The 25,935-nt window shown below is 37.4% G+C and overlaps 1 protein-coding gene across 1 annotated transcript in view; it reads right to left on the bottom strand.

Annotated features, from left to right (window-relative positions):
* Positions 1-25,935, bottom strand: part of DIAPH3 (diaphanous related formin 3) — a gene marked incomplete at its 3' end in the record, with an annotated part of 225,994 nt that overhangs the window by 198,955 nt on the left and 1,104 nt on the right. Inside the window, exons 2-3 of the mRNA XM_080345569.1 lie at positions 16,467-16,499; positions 3,345-3,518 (exon numbers count right to left, since the gene is read on the bottom strand). Coding sequence (XP_080201695.1) covers positions 3,345-3,518; positions 16,467-16,499 — 207 coding nt within the window. The remainder of the gene's footprint in view (positions 1-3,344; positions 3,519-16,466; positions 16,500-25,935) is intronic.

Genomic DNA, 25,935 nt, shown 5'->3' with positions numbered 1-25,935 from the left:
TTAAAACAAAATAAAATAAATTTTAAAAACAGGCTTAACTACACATACATTAAAACCACTGCTGTGATCATATTTTGTATGCAAAGAGGCCATTTTCTTCCAAGACAAGTTTTGTGTGTGTATATATCATTTGAAAAAAAAGTGAAAGATACTTAAAGTTACCTGTCTCTGTCAAAGCTTACAAGCTTAGAAAAGCTTCAAGCTTTGCAGCTTTTTTAAGATGAGAAAGAAAACATAATCAACCACAAAAAAAAAATGGTGTCTTTAGTAATTCAAATCAAAAACCTAGAGTAATCATTGGCTCAAAAGACAGGTACATGAAGGCTGTTAACCATGCTGTTAAATGGTCAGGTGGAAACCTACAAATTTAAACCAGTTACTCCAGAACTCAATCTAAATATTTTCATTTACTGGTCAAGCATTTTGCACTTTATTACATAAATAGCCAGGACTTCTACAATTTGTCAATGAATTCTGACATTGATATATGGGTTTGGAAGTAAAGATTTGGGGACTGCTAAAAGGCATTTAAAATAAGAACAGTTAAGGAGATTCTTTTCAATTTACTTTTCAAAATATTTTTTTAAATAACAAATGCTTTCAAAGCTAAAAAAATACTCCAACTTTAAATTCTCAACAACTGTTTAAAAATCTTTATGCCTTATCTAAAACATTTCCTTAGCTTAAAAATGCGGGGGGAGGGTGAAAATCAAGTCAGAATGTGAAAAATACTACAATGTTAGAATTCCCTCTAGATTTCCATTTGTTATCCTGTTGTAGGTATTTCTCATTTAATGCAGTATTTCAGTTAAACTAATTACTTTCTATTAAATGCACAACATATTTATGACTATTCTTATTACCTGGCAACACATCTGTTGAGATACGCACATGACAACTCATACTATAAATTACTAAAATCAAGTCCAGCTCGACATTACCAGATAAACTTGTTTTCTTCTGCAAGTTCCAATAAGCATCTTTGGAACACTGTGCCTCAGGATACGCTTTACATGTATATTTAATAAGGGCAGCTGTATTTTATTTAATACTTAAATTGTATTTTTAAATAAACGAAAAAAGCTTTTCATAATAGCTTGTTGCCACTGCAAAGTTCATTCTTCTGTTTAAATAAGTTTTGCACTTTCTTCAGACTAGCTCTTTTAAAATTTTCTGAAAAATAACTCCTGAAATTAAATAACAGAGAGAAAACAAAGAGAAACAAAGAGAAAAGGAAGTAAGAAACCTATCAGTATGAACTATATTCCATAATCCTAAATGTAACAGCAGGTTTATTGGTAGGAAATATTCCGTATCTGAAGTAAAAAGTAGTTTGTTGTTGTTTTTAAAAAATGAAACATCACTAAAGCAATTGATTTTTGCAGATTAGAAGTATTCAGTGGTACAAGGGGCACATCAGATGTGGCTCAGTTTATAGAATACTTAAACCCCATTCTTTTATTTCTTCTTAAATCTTTTAAAGTTATTCTACAGCTGAGCAATACCTCTTTGGAAAATAACAGTAAGTCATTTCACAGAGATATTTTCCTAATACCACTAACAGAAATGAAAGGAGCTAAATGACAATTCATTACTAGCTTTAACTGTCTGGTTTTATGAGCTCTTTCATAACTTTTGCCATCAAAACCACACATGACACCATTGCATAAAAGATCAGGAGAAAGAAGCAGTATGCATCCAGGAAAACTCAGAGCATAATGTAACACATTCAGTTAAACTTCAGAATTGAGAAACTGCTCCCCTCAGTACTAACCAATTGACTATTTTTATTTTGTGCAAAATTAGCCCTAAAAGCCTGGCTACAACATTCAAATTGTTCATCACCCTATTCCCTCAAATCACTGAGTTTGATCAGAACAGCAAACTAGAGGCTACAATATATAATTAGCTATGTAATCTACTGTGACTAAACTAGCTTTATTCCAGCTCATTCAAGTGTGGATAATCTGAAGAATCCTTTCTATATTACATGTTATAGCTAAAATAACACTGATAAAGTAGTTTATCAAAGAGAGCTTAAGTGCTTTGTTATTCAATGTAACTAGGAAAGCATTCAAATTACCCACAATGTCATCATTACTTTAACATAATTTTACAAAGTAGTTACAAAATTGGAATTAATTGCACCATGATCTGTGGATTTAAGCATTTCTGCTTACCTAGACACACAGTAGTAGGTTTCTGAGAAAAGTTTCAATTTTTTTGAAAGTTTCCATTTTTTATGGCATAGTCTCAACATCACACTCTATCATATACCAGAATCGCTGCAAGATGGTAGAGAAATACAACCTACACTTATGTAGCAGGGGGTGTGTGCAGGGAGGCATCTCTTCGAGTTTTATAAAAAAACTCTGTCTCATTTCCTAACATTTGAGCAACTACCATTTCTTCACAGAAGTAAAATATGCTAGACACTGCAGTATGCCAAGAAAACCAGGCCATGTGAGAACAAATACAAAAGTTCATAACACAGTAAATTAGTCCTCCCCTTCAGTCATATATCTCAACAGTTCTACAAAAGCATCTTCAAAACTAAACTAACATTATTGAGTACTACGAATTACAAACTCCATAAAGCTACTTCTCTCATAGCACGTTTAATTTCCTCCACATCCCAGGCCTTGGCAGTCCCTTTGTATTTCAAGAGTTACTTGTTACTTGCTGTGAGGCAGAGAAAAAAAAATAATAATTTCCTTGTTAGTGTCCTCTTGTGCTCTTCAGATTGCAGTCACTTTCTTCTCTCATGGTCATTCCGTATTTAGCTTTCCATTGCCCAAAATGTCATCATCATCATGACAAAAAACCTCAACCCGTTGAAGTGGTACCAATGCCACGAGATTTTTATGTGACTGCTCTTTTCTAGCACAGTAACCCTGACAGCTAAGGAAAAACACAAATGTGAGACTGCAAGTGCAGACCAACGCGGCTTTGGAGACCAAGAACCACAAGTTTTTTTTGTGCAAGAGTGACATGGCATATAAGCTCAGAACAAAACCCTGCTGTGACATTCAAGGGCATAAAATTCCTCGGTAAAAGTTTCAGGTAATCTTGAAAGCAAGCAGAATTCCCCATGTCTTGTTCCTCCTCAAAATCTGTAATCAGAAACCTTTAGTTTCAATTTCAAATATATTTGGAGCAAGATCTTGTCAAAACACTTCAAAGACTTCATTCTCCTGGAAATACCCTAAAAAACATGTAGTTACAACTCTACAACAATACTAATAACTTAGGTAAAGATCAGAACACCTGCACAAAAGAAGGCTCCACCTGTCAGACAGCCATGTTGTTATTTTAAGTTAAAGAAATGTGCACATATGACTTACCATCATTTTTTCAAACAGTGCTATGATTTCTCTTTCCGATAGGGGTTTTGAAGGAAAATCCTCTGCATCCGTAGGTGTGGATGGCCAATCTGTAGAATGAGACTGCTTCATATGTGGCAAAGGAGGTCTTTCCTTTTTACTTCCTGGAATTCTTATACTGGCAAATCTATCCAACTGAAAACAGAAAAAAATAAAATGTATCACATACTGTTTCCACTCTATGTAACCCTAATTAAGATGGGTGTTCTTGGAAGCTAAACAGCCTTACTTTTCCATGACAACTTGTCTATTATTTAACTGTCTTATTTTAAAGGGTCATCATAAAGATACATATAACGGTCAGTTGCCTTAGAACTTGAGCTAACAGACTAGAATCCCATTACATTATGGAGAAATCATGCAGAACATGAGAATTTTATGGAAAGTTTGGAGGAAAAGATATCTACAAAACCGATTTATGAAGAGTTCTTCAAAACTATTACATGTAGAATATGAAAAAGCAGGGTTATTTACCAAAAGGACAGTTTTAAAGTGTTTTTTGTTACTCTGAAACAGCTGTACTCCTGACATTGTAGTAGAATATACTGATATGCAAAGAAACTATTTCTCATTAAAAGACAGGTTAACATGACTAAGACACTGTTTTATTTATTTTTTATTTTAGCCAAAACTTAGTGCCTTTCTGTGCTCCAATTATTCTGAAATAATTTAGGAGATAGATAAAAAACATCAGCTCTTCTATTCAAGTTAAGAAGGATACACTCACAGTTTCATGGCTAATCCTTATGACTTCACCAACACAAGACCATAGCTACAAGACCATAGCTCTGACTTTACCCTTTCGAAAGCCAAAAAAACTCTTTAGAACAGTCGTTTGGGTTGTGATTTTTTTTTACTGTTTATATATTTACCAATTACTCAATAAAGATTTACTAAGTGAACTTTTAAACATTTTCATTGTTGGAACTTGTGTGTTTTAATATATATGTGCAAGGATCAACAGTACACAAAAGCAGCTGACATACTCAGTGAGATGCAATAAATCTTAATAATTGTCACAGACTTTCAAACAGATGTGAACAGCAATTATTACACTTGTCAACACAGAAGAAAGTTACGGTAGCATTTGATGCATAAGAGAGATTTTGGACAAGATTTCAACTATATCAATGGACTTAGATCTTTAAAATGCTATACAAAAATATTCTGAGGCTTCAATACATCTTGAAGATAAGGATCTTGAGATATCAATTAATAAGTACATCAAAGTTACCAAATCAAATGACAAGTAAAGTTATTATAGTGTCTGTGGAACGAAGATCAGAGAGAGCAAAGAAAATTAGTAGCAAAAATTGGGTACAAGTGTTCCACTCTAGTCTGAGCAAGAATTGACTATTAGACTTTCATGAAGAGAGGTTTAGAGAAAAAAACCAAAAAAAAAACCAAACAAACAAAAAAAAAAAAAAAACCACAACAAAAAGACCTTCATTCTTCCTTTTCAAAATTGAAAAGGAACAGTTTTTGGAACATAGTAATAGAATGTAAGCCACTCACATACAGATGGTTGTAGAACATGTAAAAGAAGAAAATTAATATAGCATAAACACAAAAGAGCCCAGCATGGTTGATAAGGCCCTTCAGTGTCACATCAAACCAGAAGGCAATGAGGAAAGCACACTCTACAGCAATAATTACATAGGCAAGACCCAGCAAGAAAGAGAATGCAGCAAAAGAGAAGGTAACATCATTGGAAGTGAATCATAGAGTCAGTGGCAACAACCGTCTTACATCTTGACCAGACAGCAATTTCCCTTCCTGTCACCAAAATCAGAAGCCTATGGCAAGCATGGGGGCATGAAGCCAGATTGAAAACTACCAATGACTAGACTCGAATCTTGAAAAAAAAAAAAAAAAAATATATTTCTCCTCAAACAGCTTTCACAGAACACTGATGAAAGGCTGCACACCTGCTCCAAAGAATGAGTTGGCCAGTAACTTCTCCATGACCCACTCTCCACTATCAAGTGTATAACCTAAGAAGACGAACCACCTTCTCCTATCTTGCATGTAAATGAACCAGGTTGTAAAACAACCTGACGTATGATACAGGTTGGCAGCATGTAAATCTTCAGTGGTTGACCTCCAGAGTTCGTCACAGGACCAATGTACCTGTGAAGTGGTGATATCTTCCTCTCCCTCTCTGTCTCTTTCTCTCTCTCTCTCCCTTTCTCTTTCTGATACCTTAGTTTTCCTCTTCTCTCTCTCTCTCTCTCTTCCTTTTTCTTAAACATATAAAGTAATACCATTGTAAGTTCTGCTGCTAAAGTCTTGTTAAGTTTTGCGTTACAGTTACTAATTGTTGCCAATCCACCGTTTTTAGAAGGGTTTTTGTTGTCAATGTATTGATAAGTTTTGTGGTACTATAACATACTTTTGCCAAGTGACTGATTACTGTAATTTGTATACCAACACGTGCTTTTCGTAAATTCGTAATTGGACCCCCGGTGTGATTGTCTGTCATCCACTTTGCATTGCCACACAGAATTACCTGGAGTTAACTCACACCTGATCTCATCTGTTGAGTCAGGGCGCGTGTCACTTTCAAAGTTAACTCATCCCTCATCCCATCTGTTGGGACGGGACAGGCCGTAACCTTCCTATTCCCCAAATCCTATCCCACTTGTCCTAGAGAAGGAAGGCACACTCTTGGAATTCACTTTGTCTTATATGTTCTTCCTGATCAAATGTGATACTGGTGTTATAAACATATTTAAATACATAAAATTACTTTAAATATTTCTTAAAAATGTGGCCTAAAAATAAGATATCCATAGATTAAAAAAAAAAGACAATGCACAACAAGACCTACACAGCAGTACAGTGTGGGTATTCTACATACACTTATATATTGATATTGAATTATATATTGATAGTGCTTCATAAAAGTTATTACCTCCCAATATTCCATACATGCAAATAATTTCATGGTCCACAGAAAGCACTATGCAGAAAAAAACAGAAATTTCACTACTTGGTTGTAATGATATCTACCACCACTGATGTTGCTGGCAATCCAAGTGCATAGAAGAGGAAACAGCAAATATATAGTTCAATAATCTTCCATGTTACATCAAAAATATTTTAAATCAGGCTAACCAAAGGGGAATATCTAAAGTTAGCTTTGATACAAAATGTCATTACAATTTAAAGTAGGTTTGAATTCTACCTTTTCTAAAGATGTCTGTCTTATTTTCATATTTATTTTACCAATAAACACATACAGACCCAAACAGGAACAGTGCTTTAGGACAATAATTTTCTGAAAGGGACAAACTTTTCTCTTAAGGTCTTTGTAGGGACAACATTAAAATAAGCCAAAGAATAAAGAGTGCTTTATATGGTCTCAATATGAAGCATTTCCACAGGAAAATCTCTTCGAAATTCTCCAAACTAACATCTGGTTTGAAGCACTGATGGAACTCAGAGCAGATTATCCAGAGTTAAGAGCTCAAAGGCAATAAGGAGTGAGAAGAAAATAAGAGTGCAGTTATATACTTCTGGGCCCTCAAAGGACAAAGCTACAATTTATTGAATACTCTATAAAAAAACATAATACAGAATCTCTAACCAGCTCATTAATTCAAAGAACAATCTATTCCTATCATCATAGCACAGTGTTACTGAAGATGAGGAAAACTATATTTCAGATACATAATCTAAAGAGAAACAATAGTAAAATAATTAAATCCTGAGTACAAAAACACTGTAGAAATATTCATTAAAAACTATTATCTTCTAAAATGTAAAAAAAAAAAAAAATCAGCTGCCCATGTAACCACAAAATGGTGTGCATAGTGGCCTTAAATTTAAAAATTATGTGATATTGAAAGCAGCAGTGAAAGTAACTAAAAAGAAAAGTTCACTCTGGAAAGAAAAGACCGTTAAAGGTAGGAAGAGTTTCCATTCCAAAGGTAAGACTAATTCTAGAAATAACACAGATAAACTACTATTTTGCTAACAAAAACTAATCAAGACAGCCCTAAGTCTTTTTTGGTCAAACGGCAGGGTTTTTGGTCTGGTTGGCTTTGTTGGTTTGTGGGTTTTTTTGTTTTGTTAAGGTGGGATAGAAGAGGAAGAGGAGGTAAGAGATAAACATTAACTAGGACAGCAGAGAAGCTATTAAAGTTATAATTCACACAGTTCTCATTCCTAGGACAAGATCCTCCAAAACGAAAGGCATGAGGAGTCTTTTCTCAAACTTGAATTTAAAGCAATGAGTTGTCTGCATGTATTTTAGCTTCTATGTCTTCATGCCTCCTACCACCAGAGACTGGAACACCTATAAAGCCATGTATTTTATTCTGCCAGTGTGCATTCTCCACAAAACAAAATCAGCAAGGCAACTGAAACAAAATGTTAACATCAGAACTGAAACAAAGTGAAGAGTAAACCAAAGTCAACTCATGAATGTGAGTTACCATGAGACTGCTTTTCAGTAGCATTTTACATTTATCAGCCTGAAGATTCTCATGAAGCCTTGGTAGAAACTCTATCAGGGTCCCCTTACACCGTCATAATATAAAACTGTGTTATAGTAGCGTTTCTTCCATTGCTTTGCTTCACCACAAAGCTCTGTGAAACTACAGCTTCAGAAGTTCGGCAACCAAACCCTTCTGACAAGCTTCAGTAGCATATCAGGTGCAAGGCAAGTTACTGAATGTACACAGTAACAGTGCTGACAGCATCTGCACAGAGAAAAGTTGTCTCAATAACCACTTGGCAGACACGACATGTCAGTGAGTTATGAAGTTCTCACATAACTTTAAATGAAAAAAAAAAGTGCACACCATGCCAAAAAGATCTAAACTGCACTTTTTTTTTAGTAGTAGTACAAGGAAGTGTGATCATTTATTTCCAAGACAGCATCATCAAAGCAACCTTCAAATCCCATGAAGATTTACTTCCTAATAAATATTTTTAAACACAGCTACACAACTGGATACAGGTAGGACGTATCAAAAATTTTCTTCAATACTCATTATCTGTATGAAGGACAAGAGGAAAGGAGATGCATGCAGTGGGATCAAGACTAAAGGAAAGGACTGTCTCTTAATGTCTCTTAAGGTCATGTGCTAAGAAGTCCTTTTGTATACAAAGGAACACAGAAAGACAATGGTGGGTGGTGGAACCCAAATAATACTTTCACCTGGCTCCTCCCAAGCCTATCACAGGAAGTCTTAACCCATCAAAGACTTATCTCCACAAGCCCAGATGAACAGAGGCACAATGGTAGGTGGCGGAACCCAAATTATAGATTCAGAGGAAGGGACATGCTATGCAGGCTCTTCCCAAGGCTGTCCCAGCAAAGTCTTTGCCTTACAGTCCAGGTCTGACAGCCCCCCATGAGTCTACATGATCAGCTCTCCAGAGCAACTTTCAGACTAAAGGGTGTTACTGCTTAGGGGCATAAGACACATTATGGGATGAAGTGGGAAAACATCAGTGAATTGTGCAAGACTTATTTTGCAATGTTTACGGGAAGAACCAAAGGCAGGGAAAATGATGGATCTCAGTGATTTGGAGAGGAATTACCATGAGAAAAAGATAAGGGGATAAATAGGGCCAGTTGTGTGTAAACAGTTTGCTGGTCGGTACACTTGTCTAGCCCTGTCCTGTACCCAACCGGTACAGTCAGTCCTACCTTATTAAATTCCATTTCCAACTATTTTCCTGGGTGAGATGCTCTACTTCATGTGCACGTGTGTACGGAAGTCCACATGTGAGCAACAAGATCAGACTGCGAGTCAGAGGGACCACAGACCAGCAACTGGAGAGACCAGAGTGAGTGAACTTAAGTACCAGCAACTTCAGTAGGACCTCAGCTGTGTCCATGGTGTCAGCAACTAGAATGAGTGAGGGTGGTGAGTCAATGATCACTAGCAACTATCAAGCTGGACTAGCCAGAAGGCAGGTGAAGTGGCCTGAGCAAGGGAATGGAGACTTTTGTTTGTGTGTGCACGTCTGTGCTTCTGAAAACGAGGCCACAAGACCTATTAGAGGGACCAGGTGAGCCCCACCACCTGCCAAAGAGCTCTCTCTGTGTATGTGCCCACACACACATCTGTCCCTGAGTGACGAGGTCTGTATCAGCAAGTGGAGCAAGCCTGCAGCCACAGGGTCTCATGCGACCCAGGTGCCAGCCACAGGGAAGTCTGGGATCTGGGGACCAGCAACCAGGCAGCAAGCTTCTGAGTCACCTGCAGATGGATCCACCCTGTATGTTTCCCACTAATGGATCTTCATCCTCATTAGCCAAAGAGTGTAACAGGATGACTGACATCCACAGTGCTGTTCGTGTTGATCTGTGTGGCCTGTCATGCATATACATCCATACATGTTGCATGCATGTGTTTGTGCTTACTGGGAATACATGCTCATCCTCACTACTGGTGGGGCCTGTGGGGCATGGAGCTATAGCAATCTCACCTCTGTGGTGTTACCAGATTCATTTTCCCCCTCATTTTCTTTCCCTCAAAGAACAAAGGAAAAAGTTCCTTTACCCAACAGGGGTCAAACATTCATAGCCACCTTGCCAGTAAGATCAGATATTCTTAGCATGTGTGGCAGTTGCACAATCGCCCTGAGATCTGGAGCCTTCAATGGGGCAGTTGATGGCTCTTTCAGCACCTTTTGTGCCCCACTGTACCTGTCCCCACATACACACGTAAGGTGATGGTCGCATCCTCCCCTATCCTGGGTCAGGGTGATTTCACCTTCACCAGCTGGTGGGGCAGGAGGGGTGGGACCCTCAGTCAATTGACAGAGTCGTCAGCAGAGGAGGTGCCCAGAGTAGCTGCAAAGCTTCTGGACCTTGTTGTAATGCCCACACCCAGATCTGACCAGACTACAAAACTGGGTTCCTGACAAAGCCCCCCTTGGAGTGGCCTTCTCAGAGTAGCAGGTCTGTGAACTGGAGCCCTCAGAAGAGGGATGCTATCTAAAAAGACTTCCCGGGATTGAGAGCGCCTCATCTCCTCGTTTAGATGAGTGGTTATTTACTGGATGTATCCTTGAATGAGTCCTTGCCTAACCAGGCAAGTGTGAGTCCTTGCCTAACCCAGGCGAGTGATTATTTCTTGTAGGCACCCTGAGTCAGAGGGCTATGGTTTTGTTTCCTGTGAGCGTGTGTATGCACGCTGTGGATCCTCATTATTCTTATTTTGCTGTACCCCAATAATCTCCTCAACTGATATCTGAAGCTGTATTTTATGTTGTCAGAGTGCTAACTAATTGTATAAACCCTGTTTCTAGTCAGTTTATTGGCTGCACGTTTCCGGCCAGAATAGTCTGTTTTGGAACTTCTTGTGTGCCTACAACTAACTTTGGGGTGCCCCTGTGACAGCATGTGAACAAATTTTACTACTTAAAATACTAGAATCGTTCACAGAGTCATTTGGGTTAGAAAAGACCCTTAAGATCACCAAGTCCAAATGGACTTAAAACCCATAACCTGCCATCAAGCATTACAGGATCATCTCCTGCACTGTTTGAAACTATTAACAGTGTTCTAGACATTCTCAAAATATATAGAAAGCCACAATACATAGTACTAAGGAAAGAGAGAAAATGACAAGTCTAGATAAGCAGCATTCACCCCCCCGCAGTGTTGATTTCAGACTGCCTGTAAATTAGTACAAGAATTTGAATCAGTGGTAGCAAGAATAATAGCTGTAAGAGCCAAAATGAAGCAAACTTCACGGAAAGAATGGTGAAGTTTTATTTCATAGGTTCTCTATAAATCCACTGAGAGCCTACGAAATAACAAAATGATTTTATGCACACACGATGGACCAGAAAACATAAGTTACAGAGAGATCCACAATACAAACCTGGGTCATCACAATGTCTGATTAGGTCTCTAGAGTACATCTATTTGTGCTGTCATTTTGATCTTAGTGAAGACTTCTCATAGCATTCTCTAAGACAACAGTATCTATTGAACTTACACACTTGATAATGCAGGAATCAATGGATTAGTTATTGTTAGACTAATTGCTGGCTCAACAGCTTATCGAGACAACACCTCCTAACAGAGCTGCTATGCATGCAGAAATGAAAGGTATTATTTCCCTGCCATCCCACCTCCCTCATCTTCTCCAGCCCCCTTCATTAACACAAGAGCATCTATTGCTATATTAAGAAATTCCTCAAAAATAAAATCCAACCACATTCATGATCACTAGTTCTGCCAGTGCTTCACTCCAGCCTTGACTCAATGCCTCTCAGCTACAGAGTACAGCCAGTCAGATGAGAATGAGAACGGGATGCCATCAGGAAAAGCTTGAAGGCATCAGCTACTATTGAGGAGACAAGACTTGCTAGAGAATTCCCATAGGCCTATCCATCTTTGAGACTGTTAACAACTGGATGTCATGTTTAACACAAAACTGACATATGCAGGATGTCTTGTCAGCCAGTAAATTCAGTAACGTTCTTTTAAACACAGATGCTCTATTTAAAAACAGAGTTGTAATTGCTTTATATTGTCAAATTTGAAATAAATGTAAAAAACCAAATACCACAATAGATTCTCCATCATACTTTACTTCAAGTTATTGCTGCAACTGTCAGAACCGTGGTGCTTACACTCAGTTGCAAGTTAACTGAACAATTTAAGTTGAAGGTGATTAACCATTCGCAGACAATAACTCCTAGAATAACCCAAACAGGAGAAAACAGTTATTTTCTGAGGAATGCTATTAACACCTCTGCTTTGTGAATGTTCTGGGAACCAACAAATCAAGCTGAATCGACTGGCACAGCTGGTCTTATTTAAGATCAGAGAGAAAGTGGGTAGGGAATATACATACTGATTTAGCAGCTGAGGCTACCTACATCAAGGACAGAACATTAGATCAACTGGGTCTTACCTTTCTTCTCCATATCCAGATTGAAAACCTCAGACACAAACAGGCAATGGAACAATAAGCACACCAGTTAAAAAAAAAAAAATAATAATAAATACCAGGAGGTTTTTGTAGAAAAACTTCCAACAGTGTTATTTTTCACTTGGCATATAAAGTGTTTCCTACTGCCCATATTTGGAAGAAAAGCTTGCGTGCAACATCTTGTAGGTCTCCAAAGTTAAAAGTTATTATGCACACTGTCCACATATTTAGTCAAGAGGATTTCATCTAAAAAAGGATGCTAACCATACTTAAAGTGGTGGACCTAATCCAACATCTCATCACTGGCTAAGCAACCTAATTTTTTTTAAATACACAAACACTATGAACATATGCTGTATTTCTTTATAAACACTGTTTAGACTGTATTTACTGTAGTGATTGGACACCAGCATTTAGAAAAAATAATAGAAATTGTACCAAATTAGCAGGTAGCAGATGGAAGAATTAGTTAGGTTTGTAGAGGATATGAAAGTTATGAAAGTGGGCCTGTCATAACCAATAGTAAAAGGAGTTTACAGCTGAAACATTATCTGAAATCATGAAAAAAATTCTTAGAGGAATTTACAAAAATCTATCCTTTTACAAGGTAAGCAGTAGCACAGTACAGTGGCTTTGCCATGGAAGACACACTTCATGATCTACTGAAAAAGAAACAAAGGACTAAAATTCCATCATCCACAATAGCCTTTGATTCCTTGACTTTTCTTTTTCATTCTTGGAGATGGTGTTCACCAGATTAGACATGACATGCCTTGGTCTGGACCCAAGCTAACATATTGGCTCAACAGCTGCACCATACCATGTGGATTTGATGTTTCTGGCACTAGCTCTGTGATTCCTGCACTTTGGTTTAGTGCAAAGAACAGTGATGCCTGGAACACATAAAGCATATAAATCAAGTGATGCAAAATCCTCTCACATTAAGGTTGAAGCTAACAGATGTAATGCCCTTGAAACAAGAACCATAACTGTATCTCTTCATACTCCTTTTCTCCAGCTGTACAAAGCACATGAATCTATACCAATTTTGTAAGACAAAAATAGTAAAATATTATCCTTTGTTAACATCCCAAATCACTGCGCAAAGCTCTGGAATGTTCCTAGGGCAGAAAATTACCTGAAAGGGTCCAGATCAACATGCTACAAAGTAACCATTGGCTTGGATCTTTGTTTTCTTCACCATAGAAACAGCAAACTTTCCACCCAGACATATTTATGGAGTATATATTACTAGAGGATGTTACTGCACTACAGGACAACCTTTATCCTAAAAGAGTAGGCAATTCAGTCAGAGAGAAGTCCTGGCTACATAAAGTGTGCTGTTTGCCACATATGAGGTATCACTACTTTTGATACCTAATTATGAAGAGACAGGTTTACAGAATTGTTCTGGTTTAGCCTAAACTACGTTACCAGAAGTACTAAACAGTCTTATTTCTTCCCTTCCCACTCCCATTCTCATGAAGAAACACACACACCCGCATATGGACCATCAAGACACCAATGACTATCACTAAGCACAACTTATTAGGAGAGTTCTGATATGGAATACGCAGGTATGAAATCTTCATTTCCTGGCTGAAAGCATAAAGACAATAGCATTGCTTATAGCTTTGCTCTTTCTCTAGGTGTCTTTCTCACTCCACCTTATGGATCTCTAGGACAAAAAGTACTGCCATCCTCAATTTTCAAGTTCACGTTTTTGACTGTCCACTACTTATACACTCACTAAACACAATTTTACATCTGGAAAATCTGCACAAGTACTACAGTATGACTCAATATCCCAGACATTTTGCCACTCACTTTAGTCACAGAAACCAACAGCTCAATCAACAAAGTCTGCAGTAACACCCTGATGTAGACACATGACAAAGAACTAGTATTAACAGAACAATAACAATGTAAGAAGAAAGGAAGTAGAATATAATGTTGAACAAATTCTGTGTCTTCATTTGAAATAGTTGTTATTTTTAGTGGATGGGGAACACATAGGGGAATAGGGTTGCATCAATTTCTTTCAATATCTTTGGAAGTAAAAGCAAATCAGTATTTTTCCTTACCAGCAAAAATACTTCAATGAGATCAAAGAAGTTACTTCCAACGATTGTGAATCAAAGACCTCTTAACATATTTTTGCTCAAAGCTCCAGAAGATTAAAAAAAGTATATTCTCTCTTTGACAGTCAAATTACTCTACAAGATTAACTCTTCTTACTATAAGAGAAATTCCACTGCTAGCAGTAGAGCTTTTAGTACAAGAAAGACTTGCATAAACCAAGATACTCAGAAGGAACCCTTTCATTAGATGACTGCTTATTCCTAATATTCACAACCTCCCAGAGCTGATTTTACCTTTCTTGAGAGCCAATCATTTAACTAATGGTAGAAAATTAACAGTTACAGAGGATAGGCCTGTGCACAGTCACATCTTGAATGCATAGAACATATTGCACTCCAAATCTTGTTTCGCTATATACCAGAAATTATACAGCCTTTCTTATCTTTAGAGCAGTTGCTACGAAATCAGTCAACACAAATCTGTGTTATATAGAAATTTAGTATACATTTCATTTTTGTCTGCATAATATATCTTTTAATAAAATTCTGTCAATATGCAGGGATTTTTTAGTCTTTATGAGCCTTATCAACCATTTGTTGGAATGTAGAACACTTGAGATAGAAAACAGGCTTGCTTCCACAGTGATCTTGCAGGTAGATAATGTCTCAGATACCTACTTGCCCCTCCTCTATGGAATAAGAATAAAATTCTTGGCTTCATAGTTTGTAAATAAACAAGCTAAAAGAAGCTTGTGTTGATTGTGTAAAAAAATAAGGTGTTTCTGAACTTAACAGGGATTCATCACTAAAAGTAGACAATTCATCAGCATCTCAGGAATAATCCAATACAATTCAAATATTGAAATGCAACCTGCATTTTAGACTCTCAATATGTTGCTAACTTACCTAAACATAAAAAATAAAAGTTCCTGGTCACTGTTACACAACACTGTATTTGTAAGAAACAGACTGGGAGTAATACAATATAATTATTTTATAAAGCATAGTGCAGCAGAGAGCAAGTTAGCATGCGAACGATTGCCCACAAGAAGAAAGGAAATACATTATTTCATTGAAAGCTACAAAATCAAATATAATCTTAAACATTCCATTTGTTAATCTTCTCTTACTTCAACTTTACCACTGGGTAAAAAATCCAATCAGTTGCATTATCAACCCAGACTCAAATTTCTTAATCATTTCAAGACTATGAAAACCTGCTAAAGAAATAGCAACAGGTGATTTAAATCAGTCTAGGAAGGACAGATGGTGGTTGTAAGCTCAACACTACTAACTGTGCACACCTCATCAAAAATGACCACACCACTGTTCCCTAAGGCAGGAAACAGCAGCCAGCATTTCTGAGCACAAGTGTGTTGCACATCATCCAGCATAAAACACTCTGTGCTTAAGCTCTCAGTTATGCCCAGAAGTACTTCAGCAAGAATTCTGTGTAGCACTGAAGTCGTAACAGCTGATCTTTAGATGCCTATAGAACATTACTTCCTAGGTTAAAGATCAAAGACTTCATAGAATGATCCACTTTAAGAAAAGCTATTCTTATATGGAAAAGGATAGTACAGACAATGAAACAGGTAACTTCAACAGCAAGAAAAAAAAAAAACCTGCTTTGTGATACAGAACTTCATCTCCTATTCAAAAGACAGATTAAGTTTGAGAAACACAGTGTTAGCATGACACTGAATACACCTTACGCTGTTTGAAGAAAGCATTAAAGAGTTTTACAAGCAACTGTTAGTTTGTTAAACAGAGTATTTTAAGCTAGACATGCAGCCCAAGTAACTTTAATATTAAACATGCAATCACAGATAACTGCCACATGTAAGCTGGCACAATTACTTGTGTCAATCTCATTTAGCTATGATTAGAGCATACTTCAAAGCCATCCATAGATTTTTTTTCTACTTGCACTGAGTTTGTTACAGATAATTAACAGTTTAGTGAGAATTTGCCAATTAACTAAAGTTAACTTCACAATTAAGAGAGATTCTTCTCCTAGTAAGGTTATTTCTATTGCATTAGTAATAAGGTTATTAGCTTAGCAAAGCCAAAAAAAACTTGGGTTGGCTTACCACATCATCTGTCAGTGTCTTGATATTTAAGTGCTGTAAATCAAACAGGAAACCAGTCATGTCACAATTGTGCAGTAAAAAAAACAGGCAAAAAACCCAAACAAAAAAGCAAGTGTCAGTTAGTTACAGTTACTCAAAATAAGATGCAAGTTAAACAGTATTGAATCATGGCACTTGAAATAAAGTAATAATTTCTTGGCAAGTTGTACTCTGCTGGCTTACAGTGTACAGCAAGTTATACAGGGAATACAGTGTAGATTGAAAAAAAAAAAAAAAAAAAAAGAAACCACAACTGTAATCTGACCCTTAGAATAACACCAGAATACAAACCAAGCACAGCTTGAAACAAGTTGTGGTGTATTATAATTCAGAGCTAAATACAGAAGACCTGTTCATAGTTCAGCTACTAGAAGCTGTGTCTTCTCAAAATGACTGCGGGGACACCACCAAGGAATCAATCCAGAGTTTTTAAATTCCTTAGAAGAACAGCACAGCAGTTCAAAACTATCTGCCAAGCTGCAACACTTGAGTAACTGGGATTGTTGACTGCTCTCAAGCATTGCCTATGTGGCAAGTGGAGCATGAAGTTATGTGTAGAAACTGCCATAAGCATATATTAGTAGTAACATCCAAAAATCTAAAGAAAATCACTCACTGCTGTGTGAAACAACAGTTCTTGAATCAACTCTTTCGCTCTCCACTGCACACTGACAAACGGGAGCAAGTACTGGGATGCAGAGCTCTTGCACAAAACTGAACAGCAGCGCTGAAGAGCAACATTGGTGACTGATGAGTCAGTGTTGCAGGGATACCATTTATAGTTTTTATTAAGAAGCTGAGAACTTGGCAGAGAAATGGGAAGAATGTGAGGTCACATACTTAGTAAGATAGACTCTTACCCTATTCTTAGACTTCCCTCGCTGCCTAGGGTACAAAGCTTGGCAGTAGCTATAGCAATTGTCAATGGCTACGTCTAAATTAATCGGATCTGGAAACACTTGCTTTATATTCAACAAGTCAACAATACTTGGGTGTCATTACTCATTATATCTTCTCTGGCTCGTTCCTCAGAACTGAAGAATAATTTTGTTAAATCAAACATTAACCTATGATAGCTCTACTCAGTATTGTCAAGAAAGTGAAGAAGCAGCATCTGATGAATGGTTATGAAGTTAAAAATAAAAAGCAAGTGAAGTGTGAGTAAACACTCAGTACTCAGTGACATTGTGTAAATTCTGCCATCAGTCATAAAAAAAAATTGCAGCTAGGTCAGTACTGAACTTTTATGACAATCACATTCCATGTTCTAATAGATGTGAATTTTGAATAAATGAAAAGAACAACAAAGTGAAAATATTTCAATCAAGTCAGGAGACTGAAGATCTGTATCCCAGTGTCCTAACTGGTGTTCTCATGCCACAGAGTCAGATCAGATGTTTGCCACACACGCTGCTGTGGAGCTGGGTTTTATGACTTGTTCCTCTCATTCTGCTAAATAGCTAAAATGGCAGCATAAGCGTTAATTTCCATCATTTGCAAGAGCTCAAGACTTCACATTTAGCAAGGTGTTGGTTATAATACCTCTATCCTTAAGTGATCAAAACTGCAGGAGAAAACACTAGCATATGGTCTTACACTGCAAGTTGGTAGCAAAGAACATAAAAGTTTATTCCTTTTTCATACACACAACTTAAATTGCTAAGCCTTAAGCAATGTACAGATACCATTGTGAAATTCCTCTAGCATGGTAGGAGACTGAGTAATCTGCTTAGAATGAAAATCTTCTGCATGATGTGCTTTGAGGTGGAAGTTTAAGACTCATGTCAAACTCACGTACATTCCACTAAACAGATACAGGAAGGACAACATCAGGTTCACTTGCACTTAGGAACAGATGTTGGATGTTCTGTGATTGCTCTGTACAGACATCATTATCATCATCCATGGAATCAAGGCAATATTTTCCAGATTCAGGTTTTGTTCTTCGAAAAAGACAAAGTTAATGGAATAGTTCAAGACAGTAGTTTTGTAGTTTTCAATTAAGGTCTGAAATTCAGCAATGGAATTTACTGTGGTAAAGTGGGGAAAGTTCCCCATTTTCTATATCAGAACATTTCACTGACCCATGACATCTAACTAATCAGTGCGAGAAAAGTCTACTATGCAACCAGTTCAGAAGGTTTCTTTATAAAGTAGGAGAAACCCCATACAAACTACAACCTAACATTCAGATCTTTTACCACTCTAATATTAAAGGGCTGAATGACTTCCAGTAAGACATCTCAAAAGACTTATTCTGAGAATTTTATGTTATAAGACTTTTCAGTCAGAGGAGCTGGTTAAAACATAACTAAAGTGATCTTTTCCCCTCTCCCTCACCAAGTCCTTCTCATCTGGCAAGGCTGTACAATGTAAAACCAGTTACCAACTTCTCTAGTCTTCTGTAGCATTCAGGGATACAGAGGTGTGGAACATTACATGTGATCTTAACAATAAAATCTTATCACACTGGATCTTTTAATGGCATGAAGCTTAGAGGAGTACTGTGACTCAGGAACAAGGGGTGTATTTTTATTCTTGCCAGGCCAAAGAAACAAAACAAACACATTTCTAGTAATGGGAAAAAGTAACTATATCACAGTTAGGTAGAGGTTGGAGTGCTTGACTACCCCGGGAAAGTATTTTTATTTTAAGATCTGGATATGTCAGTGCACAGAAGATCTATTTTCCTTAAACACAGGCCTGGAAGCAAATAAACCTGGCGTAATATTCCTGTAATATTAAATACTGCTAAAAACATGATATAAGCTTACAAAATACTGCTTTGCTATGGATGAAAACACTCATATGATATTCTGTGGCTTCCATGAACTACACCAGAATAATAACATTATTGCTTTTCAGAGCACAGGAGCTAAGTAATAGTATTCCTCTAGTCTGTTTATCATGTAGAAAATAGATATGCAAAATTGAAAAGCAAATTAATGATATTTTAAGTACATTGATATCCTGTTTTCTACTCAAAGCCGTACAAAACCATGAAGAGATTAGGAATTAATTAAGATACTTTAGAAGTCCAGATTTATTGGTAGCACCTACAGTTGGAAAAGCAGAAGTATCACCATTGGTTAGTGTTCAGGTATACAAATACATTTATAAAGAGCTAACATTTTGAAATTACATTTTCCAGGGTATCTTAGTTTTCAGTCTGGGATATGAAGGAAGAGGCTGTTTGTTTTGCAGCTGAGCCAAAGCAGTTCAGCTAAAGCTAAATGACAATTAAAAAGAAGTGTGTAGATATATCATTTTGAAGAAAGCAAGCAATCTCACATGGAATTACCCCTTTTTGAAGATTATGTCCCTCAGGCATACTGTTAAATAATTGATTCCATTGGACGCAGGATATACACATACATTCAGTGTATGACACAGCATTCTTGAAAAACTGCCAGAAGACAGCTCATCTCAAAACATCAAAGACAGTGAGAGCTTTAGAAAGAAACGGTGCTAGTGTCACCTGCTGTCTTCATCTCCCTGTTGAACTCTTCTTTAGGCCAAGAGACACTGCAAAATGTGTATGTGCAGAACTGGCTAGTTGGTAACATTTTTGTTGTCCTAGAAAAGAGTTGAAAAATTAGAACTGACTTCTGTAAAGTGGGGAAAACTGCTTTATCCTTTCATCCCTTCTCCTTCAGAGAAGGTAAATGAAGCTGATGAAGAGCCTAGACCACAAGCCTGTGAGGAGTGGCTGAGAAAACTGGGGCTGTTTAGCCTGGAGAAAGGAAGGCTGAGGGGAGACCTTACTGCTGTCTATAGCTACCTAAAAGAAGGTTGTGGCATGGAGGGTCTTGGTCTCTTCTCCAAAGTAACAAATGATAGGATGAGAAGAAATGGCCTCAAGTTGCGCCAAAGGTGGTTTAGATCGGATATTAGGAAAAAATTCTTTACAGAAAAGGGTTGTCAGGCATTGGAACAGGCTGCCCAGGGAAGTGGCTGAGTCACCATCCCTAGAGGCGTTTAAAAGACACATACATAGATGAGGTTCTTAGGGACGTAGTTTAGAGGTGGACTTGGCAGTGTTAGGTTAACAGTTGGACTTGATGATCTTAAAGGTCTTTTCCAACCAAAATGATTCTATGACACAAGAACTGAGATTCACAACACATGCATGGCAACAAGAAGGCCACTCAGAACAGAAAGAGTACTCTGTATCTTGAAAAGGTCATACATGATGAAAGCATTTGTGATGCAACTTCTGCACCACTCAGCTAGGGAAAAGTAAGGCAAATACTGTTTGGTCTCACATATATTCACAGTAAAGAATCTTATTGTCATATAGAGGATGATCTTATGTTGCACATCCAAACAGTAGCAATACTGGAGCTTAATCTGCAAGACAATTTGAGTCATTATCTATATAATTACCCATGACAACTCTGGGTAGAGACAGTGAGGCAAAGACATGAGAAATGCCACTTCATTCCATTAACAGTACTATTTGGATCTTTTGTGTCATTAGATTTATTTCTCTATCTTTGCATATGCACGTCTATAAACAAAATTATACTTAAATGCAGTATAACAGTCCAGGCAAACAGGACTAGAATGCAGGAGAATGTCGCCTTCTCACACAGGACCTTCAGTCTTGTGTCTTTGGCTTTTCTGCCACAAGCACTACAGCTCAGTGTGGCCTGGAAATGAAGAATATTCCAGTAAAATGCAGAGTATAGTCTGTATCATCTCAAAGTTTTGGCACTCTACCAAAAGGGGCAGCATCTCCATTCTTTGCAAGTGCACTTTTCACCATCACATAAACACAGAGTGACATTGCTCATCTCAGTTCCTGAATCAAAATACCATGTTTAAAAACAGCATGTTTGGTACTTGAACTCAAATTATGCCCAGAAGGAAGAGAGTGAGTTTGCCATCAGAAAGGCAGACAAGGTCTGATTTGTTGATCATAAATGGAATTAGAAGACAGACAATCACCCAGTCATACATCCCTGGCAGTATGAGAGGAGTTTCAGGAGTTTCAGTTCAAGAATTTCAACATGTGTGGCTTCCACCACAATGAAGTACTTCAAATTACAAAAAACTAAAAAAGTGACAGAGTCTGGTATCTAAATCCTTTATGGATCTTCATTTCTGCCTTCCTTGCAGAAGAAAATAAGCAAACAAACCCACATACAACACTCCCCCAAGCCACTGCATACACAGATACCTTCTCTGTTAAGAAGAGCTTAAAGCCTACATGTAGCTATAAGATAAGAACCCCCCCAAAAAAAAGAAGGCTTTAAGCAAGATGCAATGAGTTTTAGAAATGGACGACTCAAATTCAAATGCTGAAACTAGAGAAACAAAGACTAAGAATGTGCATATAATCACACAATCCCCTCTGTACCTTTTTAAATTAGTGAGAAGAACTCATCACACACTGCCCATTAATTCTATCACCAAAAAGATTCAACACAAACTGGTTTTCTTCCCCAAAGGTTATTCTCCAGCAGAAACACAACCAAAACAGTGAAGCAGGGATTGCAAGGAAATTTGTAGATTCAGTTGTAGAGATGTAAATCGGATGATTACAGTGAACACAATTACTTTAGGATCTCCTTTGTCACAATATTCCCTCAGTAACTTTGCTACCTCCGTCTGTAAATGCAATTTAGAAAATGCTGTGTAACTCCACAGCATTTCCTACTTTTAATTTCCAATATACTACTTCAGCATTTATTTAATAGCTTTATCATACTCTCTGTTGCTTGGAAAGCAGTCTGAAAAGCAATCAGGGGCAAAATTATCTTAACAAGACAGTTTCTACACTGATTGTGATGTTCTTTAGACATTGATGAGTTAAACTCAAAATCGGTGCTTACAGGTAAGATTATATAACAAAGTGCTAGAACATAGCAGTAAAATTTAATATCATAACCCACAGTGTTAATTCATGCCAACAAAAATAACAGCATGAGGAATTTACAATTTTACAAAGCTGCAATAAAGTGTTTTAGGTAACATCTGTTCAGCAATCATTTCTTTAAAAGACTAATTTAGATTCAAGGTCTTATACTGCAGCCTAACTGCAGCAATAATTCAGTCACTTTGTAATTAAAGATATTGACACAGATCGGTCTTACCTTTCTTCTCTATGTCAGAGAAATGCTCTTAACTACATCTTTCTTTGATTTACAGACACTGTTAAATGCAAGTGTTAATTTGTCTATTTTTAACAGATTGGTGCCAACAAGAAAGCCTTCTTGACTCACATAAATTTCATAAAAAGCTTCATCAAAAACGTAACCTGAAAGTCACTGAAGACACATCAATACTATACTGAATTTAATAGAAACACCTCTAACTTGAGCTAGAAATTGATCTTTTGAGGCCTAGGAGTCCTCAGGATGTAGTCCCAGAGAAATGAAGTTGGAAGTCACGTAATATAGCACTCTCTCTTATGATTTCCAAACACTTCTAAGAACAAAAAGAAAAAAAAAAAATCAAGGACAGAAAGTGGCAAGCAATGGCTTTTTACCCCACTCCCCAGAAGACTTCAAAAATTTATTTCTCAGTAAACGTATACACAGAAAACAGGTATGAACACTGTCATCCTTCAATTCATTTCCTCTTTTTACTAGGCCCTAACCCTCAAGGGTGAATTTAAGAGCTTTCAATAAGCTGAAGTATCACAGTACAATAGAGTATCTTTTATCCTTTTAAGAGTCCCACAGTTGCAAAACCTTGGACCTGCTGAAAAAAGCCAAGCTGGTATGTGCTTCAAAATTAAACATCACTCCTTAATTATTATTTTTTTTCCTGTAAAAGAACAGAGAGAACTTAGGATTTACAACTCATTCACTACTTCTGAGAAATCAGCTTGTTCAGAAAGGCAGTACTTCAAGATGATATTTGACTGGAATCAACCACTGTTACTGTTTAGCTCAAAGACTCTTTCTCCACTCTCCAAATGAAGTGATTTTTAAGAAACAAGAACTTTCTTTGGAGGTAAAAAAAAAAGGAAGGAGGTACATGTTAACGATGTCAGCTTTGCAAACAGCAATCCAATTTCACCTCAAGGTTTGTCAGGGGATGAAATTCTTTTTCAGATTAGCATATCTGCTGTGACAGATCAATATGTTGCATTGATTGGAATGGTCCAACCTGGAACTTATTTTCAAGCCTTTCACACTGAAGAAAATTAGACTAATACAATGTGGATGACTTGAGTTAACTGAATCTAAGAGCCAATTTCATCCACATTTGAAAAACGTACAAGAGATCAGAAATATAATTTAGGTGACATGAAGAAGTATGGCACTGTAAGTATCCCAAACACAGGAAAGGCTACATCTTATATCTAAGACTGGATTACAGAGAATTCAAAAGAGTAAAAAAAGTTTTATGTATTCTGACACAAACTAATTTAACTAATAAAGGTATATTGAAGACATATTATGGGAAGAATTAGATGTGAACAGGTCAACCCAGTTACACCATCTCCCCCACAATTAAAAAAAAAAAAAAAAAAAAAAAAAAGAAGGAGTTTGTCAATTTTAGATTTAATAGCCGGGTGATAAATATTCTGCATGGAGCAGCATGCTGCTCTTTAGTAACCGTTAAATTCCACAGATTACGTTTGTAAACTATACCCCTCATAACAGTTTACATGAAGACAGAGCCACTAAACTCTATTAATGAAATATTCACCTCTGACTCTTCTTGAGGTCACCCAGTGAGCAATCCAGAACACAATCCAGGTTTGGAGAACTAGAATTCTTCCATCTTGTATGAATACCCCAGGGCAAAACTGAATGCAATATTGCAGCTGGAAGTGACCTACAACAACTGTCTCATCCAACTGCCTGACCACTTCAGGGCTGGCAAAGTTAAAACACGTTACTAAGGACATTGTCCAAATGCCACTTAAACACTGACCGGCTTGAGGCATCGCCCACCTCTCCAGGAAGCCTGTTCAGGTGTTTGACCAACCCTCTTGGTAAATAAATGCTTCCTAATGTCTGGTCTAAACCTCCCTTGACACAGCTTTGAACTATTCCCACACATCCTATCACTAGATACCAGGGAGAAGGGATCAGCACCTCCCTCTCCACTTCCCCTCTTCCGGAAGCTGTAGAGAGCAACCAGGGTCCCTCAGCCACCTCTTCTCCAAACTAGACAAACCAAATGTCCTCGGTTGCTCCTCATAGGACATTCCTGCCAGCCCTTTCACCAGCTTTGTTGCCTTCCTTCTCTGGGTACATTCAAGCACCTTCATATCCTTCTTAAATTGTTGGGCCCAGAACTGCACACAGGACTCAAGGTGAGGCCGCTCCAACACTGACTACTGCGGGATAATCAGCTCTTTTGAAAGTTGCAGTTTGACAAGGTATTGTCATAGATTTAAGCATATTCTCAGTCATCCCTGCTTAAAGAGTTTCAGAAACTGGGCAGGTGGAACAAGGGCAGGACAAAATTTAAAAAAAAAAATACATTATGATCATATACACTCTACAAAGCTAGGTCAGATACCAAAATTTAACTCCCTTTATTTCCTGTAAGCTGCATCAAAAATCAACACTGTGACCTCAAGAAGACAGACAGCTGATGTCCACATCTACTCATGCTCAAAATCACCCTTGCCTAGCCTGGGAAGTCTAGACATGCACCAGACAAGCTCCTGCATCTAAGAGAAGGCTTGCTTTCACTAAAAAGTCAATCAAAGTTCATTTAAGAAAAAATTCTCAGTGGCTTGTACCACATATCTAGTAGGATTATGTACTAAATAAATTATTGTGTTTCTATTTTAACACACATGAAAAAAAAGTGAACATGATGGCAACACCCTATTTCTGTTTTAATACATGGTTAGGGAAAAAAGTGGAAAATTATTGCAATATCCTGTAAGCATAAGAACTTAACAGTTAAAGTATCGATAAGAAGTTTAACTTTTTGACTCAGTGCTTTCATCAGTCTCACACACAAATACATGTCTCCCATTTACCACAGCAATAATCCAGCCAAGTTATATACCCATAACCCTGTTCAGCCTTTTAGACTGAGCAGACCATATAGGTTTGTACTCAGGGAACCTCTTCTAAAGCACATCCAGCTGTATCACCTTCCTGACTAAAATGCATGCACCTCCAGAAGATACATAGCCAATTATAAAGACAAGCAAACAGCTCTTGCTCACACTGCTTCATACATGCCCATTCTAACATGCAAAAACAGGCACAAGGACCTGGATCCAAGAGCCATCTGCGCAGTCACAATATATAAAGGATTCCAGGAAACAGGAATGCTGGGAGCAAGTTGTGACCTTCCAGAACAGGTTTGGCCAGCCTACAGTTTGATACTGTTTTCTAGCTAACATTTTTGAACCTGTGCTCAAGTGCCAGACATTCAAGTCCTAACTATCGCACAAAGATGCCCTAGAATCAAGAATCTACTCTATGGTAGGTATATTACAGTA

Source organism: Nesoenas mayeri, assembly GCF_963082525.1.
Source record: "Nesoenas mayeri genome assembly, chromosome: 1".
NCBI lineage: Eukaryota > Metazoa > Chordata > Aves > Columbiformes > Columbidae > Nesoenas > Nesoenas mayeri.
The sequence above is the reverse complement of the archived record's forward strand: the minus strand, read 5'-3'. Positions and strand labels throughout refer to the sequence as shown.